This window comes from Labeo rohita, chromosome 17, assembly GCF_022985175.1.
Source record: "Labeo rohita strain BAU-BD-2019 chromosome 17, IGBB_LRoh.1.0, whole genome shotgun sequence".
NCBI classification, from domain to species: Eukaryota; Metazoa; Chordata; class Actinopteri; order Cypriniformes; family Cyprinidae; genus Labeo; species Labeo rohita.
In genome coordinates, this window is record NC_066885.1 from 18,366,132 (window position 1) to 18,376,464 (window position 10,333).

Consider the following 10,333-nt stretch of genomic DNA (forward strand, 5'->3'; position numbering starts at 1 on the left):
GAGAAAACTAAGAACTGTTATTTTGGGAATGGACATTGCAATAACTGGGTGCCTATAATTGTGGCCAATGTGAATTAGAGAAAAACATTTATTTCATAGTGAGATTTCTCTCCGATTTTGATTGCTTTATTTCAATGATAAGTTAGAATTTTGTGAATTTTATGAATTAAAGATCAAAAAGATAAACAATGCAGATTTATTTTCACAGACACCTTTGCTCATATTTTTCAAGGGTGCCAATATTAATGGAGGGCACTGTAGATAGATAGAATGGAATTCTCTTTTAAATATGGCTGTTTTGTCATGTTGTTTTATGAATAAACAAATATAACAATTTTTGATCTCGAAATTCATTTATGGTTTGAGCTTCGACCTGCGTGATCAGCCTCACCACTTTCATAATAGAAGCTTTAGAAGTTTTAATTTAAAAAAAAAAATTTACGTTAAGACAAAAGTAAAAAGAGTGTTTGTTACCAAATAAGTAATAAGTAGTCAAACTTCTAATTAAATTAGATTAAATTCTAACATACCAAAACCACAATACCTGTACCTAACCATGAGAACCTTGAACCATTACACCCCAATAGACAGATAGATAGACAGACAGATAGACAGATAGATAGATGGATATTTTCTTCATGCTGTGTGCAGTTAAGACTGAAAATATCTGATCCAATCCACATTTCAATTCACTGCAGCCCTTTTCAGGGTTTGTGTTCAGAAGCGCAGAGGCGTTCAACTACATCATTGTTCTTACTCCGAGAAAGATCTAAATCCTTTGTGCCTGACAGTTACACACTTCTCTTCTTACGTTCAGACAGATGGTTTCTCTGCAGTCAAGCTGTAGTTATAAAAGGGCATCGTAATGGGTGATTACAAGAATCATTTGTGTAATATTAGATGAGGCATTTGATGTATGCCATTGTTTGACATCATAGTGAGCTGTTTTGCTAGAAAGCAGGTGTGTGAGAGTTTGTTTATTCCCTGTAGAGTTGCGGTTGAAAGCTGACACAGGTGTGAATATGAACAGAATCTAAATGAACTGGATACATGTAGCACATGCGGACAGTAATACAGTATGTGCATTATGAAGAGGAATACCAAATGTCTGTTTGTTTCTACAGCTGCAGGCACATTTCTGTTGTATTTTAATCAGATGAATAGATTTTGTTTTATTAAGATCCTTTTAAAGCTCTCTTGGAAACATTTTATTTTATTTCACATTGACATTCACTTGTCTTGTAATATGAAAATCCGTCATAAATTATTGCATAATCAAAATAAAGAGTAAAATAAATTAAACATTTCCAATTTTTAATGTTGATGTGGTTTAAATTACATTTGTGAGAGTTCGGGGGATCAAAAATGGTGGAAATGTTCTGGAATAAATTGATATAGTCTGTTAGATGTTGTTAGTGGACAAAGTAATTAATCTAAATTAAAAAAAAAAGTTCAAGACCACAGTGCCAGTGCTCAAAGTTGATGAAATTTGAAGAAATACTGCATTTTACACACCCAGTACCTCCGCATCTGTTTCTTAGCTTCCTCCGAGGGCTTGTGTAATTGGTCTATGAATGAACTTACTCCATGTTCTCTGAGACAGAGAATAAGTGGTCGAATTTTGATGAACAGCAGCCTCCAATCTCTATATTAAACCCAAGAGATTGCGCTATCATTCCTATCCGCCTCATTAAACTATGCATGTTTTAAACAGAACCGAAAGCCAGAATTTTGCATTGCATTGCAGCAGCATCATGCAGTGAATTCTAACATACAAGTCAATACACTTTTAATGTCAAATGGGACATTACTTAATAATCAATTAATTATAGCTGTAGAGATTGACCGAGAGAAGTTTTTGTCTACATACTGATGCTAGAATAAGGTCAAACAAAACCTTTGAGCAGATTTGTGTGCATCAGAATAAAAAGAATAATTAATTAGAGCAAAAGAATATCATATAACATGCTGTTGATATTTTCTTATTAAAGTAAAAAGCCATGAAAAACAAAACAAGCTGTCTTACCTTGAACAAAACTGGACTCCATTGTCTTAAAAAAGGAAATATATTCTTTTATGTTCCACAAAAGAATGACATCAGAGTGAATAAATATTGACAAAATTTTCATTTCTGGTTGGAGGAAAAAAAAATAAAAAATACACATTTCCCAAAAATTTGCTTTTGAAACATTTGGGGTCAGTAGGATTTTTTTAAAGGTTTTTATAAGTTTCTTATGCTCACTAAGGCTCCATTTAATTGAATTAAAATTACAGTTAAACTATAATATTGTGGAATATTATTACATTTAAATCACTAATGTAATTTTACAGGTTTTACAAGAGCTGGTTTTTTGGAGGTGATATACAACAATTTATTGTATAATAGTGTTTTCATTGTAATAACTATGTTTTTGGTACATGTCAGTGTATTACAATGGTACAAAATAGATATTAGTATTTCAATTGGTATATTCACATTCTATGAGTTATATATATATTAGTTAAATCTGTAAAACCTAAATTGTTGCTACAATATTTTACAGTAAAGAGCAGTAAAGTTCTGGCAACCCCAGCTGCCAGTACTTTCCCCATAAATTTCACAATTTTTTGTTTGTTTGTTTTTTTACAGTTTAACTTTTTTCTAATTTTATATATTTTAAAATGTCATTTATTCCAGTGATGCCAAAGATTAATTTCCAGAGGCAAGTTTTCACTGCCATATAATTCTTTAGAATTCATTATGCTTACTTGTTATTTCTTTTTATTATCACGGTTATTAAAAATAGCTGCCTAATACTTTTTGTCAAAACTGTAATACATTACATTTTCTTAAAATGGCATTTGGTTTAAAACGTTTTTTTTTTTTTTTTTTTTTATATATATATTGTAAATAATAATATATTATCATATAAAAACATTAACTGTCATTTTTAATCAAGTGAATGCATTCTTGCTGAATAAAAATATAAATTTCTATAAAAATAAATAAATAAATATCTTACTGACCCCAAACATTTCAACCGTAGTGTATAATAATGTATAATTATAAGTACAATTACTCAAGTATTTTGCACCCATTGTTCCAGTGGTAACTCATGCTGAAGGTTATGGTCTGTGGTATATGTAGGATGTAACAGAACTCAAACCAGAGGGCAGAGCAGCCCAGAGCGGCATTCAGGCATGCTGTAGGGAATTACTGATGAAGGTCTCTGCGCTTAACCCTGCACTGAGAGGCGCCTGTCTGTTTGGTTTGATGAGAGAGGCAATTTGTCCCTTTTTTATACTGTGATTGCCTAGTTCCAGAGTAAATCACTTTGCTGATGTATTCTTTTCCATGAGGACAGAACATACCAGGAGTTTTGAAATAGCCAGAGGTAATGATGGTATCTTGACTGTAACTGAGCTCAGTTTATCTTTTGCAAATCGCTCTGTGAAAAAAGGAGAATTGCTTGTTGAGTGTTGCTTCTTTCAGTCGTCCGTTTGTAAATGGAATGTACATGCCTTTGTAATGCACATAAAAATGTACGTAAGTGTTACATAAAGAGCTGATAAAACTCTTTCTTTGCAACTTTGAATACTTTTGAGAACAGAAGAGAGGCTCAAAATACCACCTTAATGACAAGAGACAGCAATCAAGTCTATGTGCGAGAGCTTGCGAGAGTGTCTACCGCTGATACGAACCACACTCCCTTTGGAGGCACATTTCAAAGCGTTGAATGCTTTGGTGAGTCTGACCCGTTGTGTACTGCAGATACTCATTTGCATCCCTCCACCATAGAGCACAGATGTTAGGAAAGCACCCGAAGAAAACAGCAATCAGTGCTAAGAGGATCATATGCCCACAGTCTCTACCTAGAATCACTTTTGCATTGCAGAACATCTAATCCTGCATAACAACACAAACTGACGCTTTAAATGAAGTAGATTTTCCATCTGCTGGAACAGTCCTGCTTCATATGGAAAACTTGTACTGAAAATACTGTGATGTGATGGCATCAAAAATTGTATTTGGTTTGTCAGTTAATTTAAACATTTCCGATCTGGTCTATGTGAATTTGCAGCACGTACCTGTACTTGATTGTGTTGTGAGTATTTGCAGTGCATTTCTGTATTTGTTTGTGTTGTGAGTATTTGCAGTGCAATTCTGTCTTTGGTTGTGTTACGAGTATTTGCAGTACAATTCTGTGTTTGGTTGTGTTGTGAGTATTTGCAGTGCATTTTTGTATTTAGTTGTGTGGTGAGTATTTGCAACGTAGTTCTGTTTTTGGTTGTGTTGTGAGTATTTTCTGTGTGTTTCTGTATTTGGTTGTGTTGTGAGTATTTGCAGCGAAATTCTGTCTTTGGTTGTGTTACGAGTATTTGCAGCGCAGTTCTGTATTTGATTGTGTTATGAGTATTTGCAGTGCATTTCTGTATTTAGTTGTGTGGCGAGTATTTGCAGCGTGTTTCTGTATTTGATTGTGAGTATTCGCAGTATGTTTCTGTTTTTTGGTTGTGTTGTGAGTATTTTCTGTGTGTTTCTGTATTTGGTTGTGTTGCGAGTATTTGCAGTGTGTTTTTGTATTTGGTTGTGTAGTGAGCATTTGCAGCACGTTTCTGTGTTTGATTGTGTTGTGAGTACTTGTGTTGTGAGTATTTGCAATGTGTTTTTATTTTTGGTTGTGTTGTGAGTATTTTCAGCACGTTTCTGTATTTGGTTGTGTTGTGAGTATTTGCACTGTGTTTCTGTTTTTGCAGTGCATTTCTGTATTTGGTTGTGTTGCGAGTATTTGCAATGCATTTCTGTATTTGGTTGTGTTATGAGTATTTTTTAGTGTATTTCTGTTTTTGCAGAGCGTTTATGTAGTTGGTTGTGAGTATTTGCAGTGTGTTTCTGTTTTTGCAGCGCATTTCTGTATTTGGTTGTGTTGTGAGTATTTGCAGGCGTTTCTGTATTTGGTTGTGTTATGAGTATTTTTTGTGTATTTCTGTTTTTTTTGCAGAGCGTTTATGTAGTTGGTTGTGAGTATTTGCAGTGTGTTTCTGTTTTTGCAGCGCATTTCTGTATTTGGTTGTGTTGTGAGTATTTGCAAGCGTTTCTGTATTTGGGTGTGTTGTGAGTATTTGCAGTGTGTTTCTGTTTTTGCAGCGCATTTTTTTTTTTGGTTGTGTTGTGAGTATTTGCAGGCGTTTCTGTATTTGGTTGTGTTGTGAGTATTTGTAAGCGTTTCTGTATTTGGGTGTGTTGTGAGTATTTGCAGTGTGTTTCTGTTTTTGTTTGTGAGTATTTGCAGTGTGTTTCTGTTTTTGCAGCATGTTTCTCTATGTGGTTGTGTTGTGAGTATTTACAGTGTGTTTCTGTTGTGAGTTCTGTATTTGGGTGTGTTGTGAGTATTTGCAGTGTGTTTCTGCAGCGCATTTCTGTATTTGGTTGTGTTGTGAGTATTTGCAGCGCATTTCTGTATTTGGTTGGGAGTATTTGGAGTGTGTTTCTGTTTTTGCAGCACATTTCTGTATTTGGTTGTGTTGTGAGTATTTACAGTGTGTTTCTGTTGTGAGTTCTGTATTTGGGTGTGTTGTGAGTATTTGCAGCATGTTTCTGTATTTAGTCACGTTGTGATTATTTGCAGCATGTGTGTTTGCATGTCTTTTTTTCTATTTTTATATGTTTTTTCATTTGCAGCACACTGAGCTCTTTCAGTCACCGTACTTTCAGTCACCGTGACTTTTCCACGATTTGGAAAGAGATCCAATCAATCTGTGTCTGTATTGCAAGTTAGATGTTAGTTGACTAAATTTACTGGAGACTAAAGACAAAAGACTATGACTAAAACTAAAACTAAATTTGCTGTCTCATATGGCATTAAAACACATAGGTAAAGGAAATTTGCAATAATGAATTAATATTTAATTACATATGGTTGTTAAATATATATTTAATACTGTATAATCTGCCATACAACGTATGCAAATTACTTCTTGATTTTTAGAAACATTATTAAATCAAGCAATTCTGAATGTCAGTTTGGCAAATCCATTAAAACATTTAATATATCTTGTGCATTAGTGCATTAACATTTATGATTCAACAGATTGCCTGAGCTCTTGAAATGTGCTTAACAGCAGCGCATTGTCATCTGAATCTGGTAACAAAATGATGATAATACACTTTGAGAAATCTTTGTACTGGTACTTTTTAGTTTATCGCTTATATTGATTGTGCTGAGCTAATGTTGCAGATACAGACAAGAACTGCTTTTTTTTTTTGGACTGTCTGAAAGAAACACAAAAAGGTGGTCCTGCCCCAGTTCCAGACTTCTAGGAAATTCTTCTGAGCTCTAAATTATCTTCCCCTTTATCTGTGCCTTCTGGCTCAAACAGACAGACTCAAAGTAAAAACAGTCAGCCTTCTACCCAGCTATATCACCGCTGTGCCAGACAGAGAGAGAGAAATACTGCGGCACATCAACAGTGACTCTCTCGCTGAATAAAATTTCATTCTAACAAAAAGGAAATGGATGGAAATCACAGCAGTTGTCTAAAGGGTATAACTCATAAGACTTTAATACAGTGCCATCTCTCTTTAATTTCAATGAATGTGAAATGCACCAAGAAGATGAAGAGGAATGGATGACAGATTCCTGTTAAATAAGGTCAAGTTTTTTGGGAGGTGTTCCATTACTTTAACTCTGAGTAACGTGTGGAAGAGTTTGACAATTATCTGAGCATTCATGATTCAAAACACAAAGGTATAAAGCATAAAGCTTGATTTAGCACCCAGTGAGTCAGTAATTATTTGTTTACCAATTCAAATTTGTAATGCTAAATTTCTTTCCTTAATTGCAGAACTTGCAAATTGCAATTTTTCTGTAATAAGACCAAAAGCTGTAATGAACCAACAACAGAAAGCATCTCATCACCAACTTGTTTCTCACAACTGCAAGTTTATCTCGCAATTCTGACTTTTCCTCAGAATTCTGAAATACAAACTTGCACTTGCGAGTTGTAAAGTCAGAATTGTGAGATACAAATTCACAATTGCGAATTTCAAGATATAAACTCACAATTCTGACCCCTTCTACAGTACAGTGGAAAAAGATTACAACAGACAGAGAATAGCATTCCGTTTGCAGCACTTATACAAATATTGTAATGTTGACTGCATTTGTCAAACTGAACCATTAAATTTTACAAAATTTTGGGGTCAGTAAGAGTAGATTTCCAAGAATCTACCAGAAATTTACCAGAAATCTACAGAAATTAATACTTTTATTCAGCAAGAATTAATTAAATTGGATGTTTATAATGTTACAAAACATCTTTTTTCAAATAAATGCTGTTTTTCTGAACTTCCAAGTAATCAAAGATTCCTAAATAATGTATCATGCTTTCCTGGAGTCACGACTGCTGAAAATTCAGCTTTGTATTCACAGGAATAAATTAGTTACTATAAACCAGCATTTGGTCCCAAACTAGCCTACTCCCCCGTTTCACTGACCATTTAGTGAATAGGAAACGTGTTTTAGGCCCCATTTTGTACCATGCTTGTTCCAGAAAGAGTGCATGTCACAATATGGGCAAGACAAACCACTATAACATCCAGGTGCTCTTCAGTTGCAAGTGAGAGGATTTCTGTGGATGGCAATGTTCTTGTGTGTACACGCTCTAAAGTGCTTTGGTCACATGTGTGCACACATTCGAACAAAGAGAGTACGAATCTGCCACAAGTGACCTCCATTTGTCTTCAATGACAACATGAAGAAGGGTCTGTCGCTGTTCACTGCACAGGTCAATCCCCACAAGACCATCAAACATCTTACAGAAAAAGGTTACGTATGTAACCCCGGTTCCCCGAAGGGAACGAGACGCCGCGTCGAAACGCTTTGGGAACGCCTTCAGCGTGACCGCGCTCTGAATCACGTGTGCAATCAGACCAATGGAAGAACGAAACGTCACAGGCGGGTGACGTCACTGACCAGGAAGCATAAAAGCACGTGCGCCAGAACGAGCGTCAGCTTCCAGGAAAGAAGCAGCGCTCGCAGGGACGCAGGAGGATGGCTACGAGACGCGGCGTCTCGTTCCCTTCGGGGAACCGGGGTTACATACGTAACCTTAGACGTTCCCCTTCAGGAACTCGAGCCGCGTCGAAACGCTTTGGGAACGAGATGCCCACGCCGCCAGACCCCTAGTCCCTGCCTAGGAAGTGCTAGGGCGAAGGACAGAGGCACCAGGCGAGACCCGCAGGTCAAGTTCATAAAACCTGACAAAGGTCAAAGGTGAGGACCATCCCGCAGCGTTGCAGATATCTTGCATGGGGACCCCAGCAAGAAAAGCTTTGGAGGCAGCCATACTCCGGGTAGAGTGGGCTCTGACCTCCAGAGGAGGAGGAAGGTCAGAGGACTCATAAGCAGAACAAATAGCGTCCACTACCCAGCGACTTAAAGTTTGCTTAGAAGCAGGGAGGCCCCTTTTTGGGGGGCCATAACAGACAAACAGCTGGTCTGACTTTCTCCACCTGGCAGCTCTGTGGACGTATGCATCCAGTGCTCGCACCGGACACATACAATTACGCTTCTGATGGTCAGCATCCAGAAAGGGAGGAGGACAGAAGGCCTGAAGTACGACAGGCCGTGGTGTAGAGGAGGGGACCTTAGGGACATACCCCGGTTTAGGGTAAAGAAAAGCTTTCAACAGGCCTGGCGCGAAGTCCAGGAAGGAAGGGGCCACAGAGAGGGCCTGAAGATCCCCAACTCTCTTAAGGGAGGAAAGTGCTAAAAGAAGGACAGTTTTAAGAGTAAGAAATCTGTCAGAAATTTCCTCGATAGGCTCGAAGGGAGCCCTACAGAGAGCCTCTAACACCACCGACAGGTCCCAGGTAGGGACACGAGGTCGTACCGGAGGCCTCAGCCTCAGTGCACCGCGGAGGAAACGTGTAACAAGGGGGTCCCTACCCACGGAAAGCCCACCGAGAGGGGCGTGGTAGGCCGCAATGGCCGCCACGTAGACCTTCAAGGTGGAGTGGGATAACCCTGCAGACAACCGGCTTTGCAGGAACTCCAGCACTGAACCAACTGGGCAGTTAACTGGGTCTTGCTGGCGGTGTCCGCACCAAGAAGTGAAAAGTTTCCACTTCAAGGCGTACAGTTTCCTCGTGGAGGGAGCTCTAGACTGGAGGATGGTCTCAACAACCTCAGTTGAGAGACCGGAAGCTAAGAGGTGTGCCCCCTCAGAGGCCACACCCAAAGCTTCCACAGCTCCGGCCGGGGGTGAAGAATGGAGCCCCCTGCCTGTGAGAGGAGATCTCTCCTGACGGGAATCTCCCAGGGAGAGCCGTCGAGAAGAGAAATCAGGTCCGAGAACCATACTCGGCCCGGCCAGAACGGGGCTACTAGAAGAAGGGACACCCCGTCCCGGCGCACTCTCTCTAGAACTCCCGGGAGCAGAGCGATCGGGGGAAAAGCGTACAGACGTAGCCTCGGCCACGTCTGCACCATGGCATCCAGCCCCAGGGGAGCTGGATGAACTAGAGAGTACCAGAGGGGACATTGCGTGTTCCCCCTCGTGGCAAAAAGGTCCACCTGGGCTGGACCAAACACTCTCCAGATCTGCTTCACCACCTCGGGGTGAAGCATCCATTCCCCGGGCCTCGGCCCCTGTCTCGACAGGATGTCTGCTCCCACGTTGAGATGCCCAGGAACATAAACTGCTCTCAGCGAGAGGAGTTTGTCCTGGGACCACACAAGGATCTGGTGCGCCAGCTTGTACAAGGGGCGCGAACGCAGACCTCCCTGGTGGTTGATGTAAGAGACCACCGAGGTGTTGTCGGTGCGGACCAACACATGGCGGTCTCTTAGGTCCGGGAGGAAGTGTTTCAGAGCCCGAAACACGGCCAGCATCTCCAGGCAATTTATGTGCCACGTGAGTTGGTGACCACTCCACAGACCGCGGGCAGGGTGGCCACTCATGACCGCTCCCCAACCGGTGAGGGACGCATCCGTCGCTAGCGTTGCGCGGCGACAAGGAGCCCCCAACACCGGGCCCTGAGACAAGAACCAAGGCTTCCTCCACATGTCCAGGGCACGTAGGCAGCGCCGCGTGACCCTGATCATGCGAAGTGAGTTTCCCCTCGGGGAGAACCCCTTGGTCTTGAGCCACCACTGTAGGGGCCTCATGTACAACAGGCCAAAAGGTATCACGTTGGACGCTGCTGCCATCAGACCCAGCAGTTGCTGGAACTGCTTCACAGTGAGTGACCGGCCTTCCTTCACTCTCTTGACTGCAGTGAGGATCGACTCGATCCGAGCAGGAGACAGACGTGCCTGCATCGTGGTCGAATCCCACACCACGCCCAGAT

General features: G+C 40.3%; 1 protein-coding gene across 1 annotated transcript; it reads right to left on the reverse strand.

Moving 5' to 3' along the window:
- Nucleotides 1-8,054: 8,054 nt before the first annotated feature.
- On the reverse strand, nucleotides 8,055-9,875 carry LOC127179639 (uncharacterized). The gene is made up of 2 exons (XM_051133302.1): nucleotides 9,764-9,875; nucleotides 8,055-9,266 (listed from the first exon to the last, which is right to left on the reverse strand). Exons 1-2 carry the CDS (start codon nucleotides 9,873-9,875, stop codon nucleotides 8,176-8,178), a joined length of 1,203 nt encoding a protein of 400 aa, XP_050989259.1. The 3' UTR covers nucleotides 8,055-8,175.
- Nucleotides 9,876-10,333: the final 458 nt, after the last annotated feature.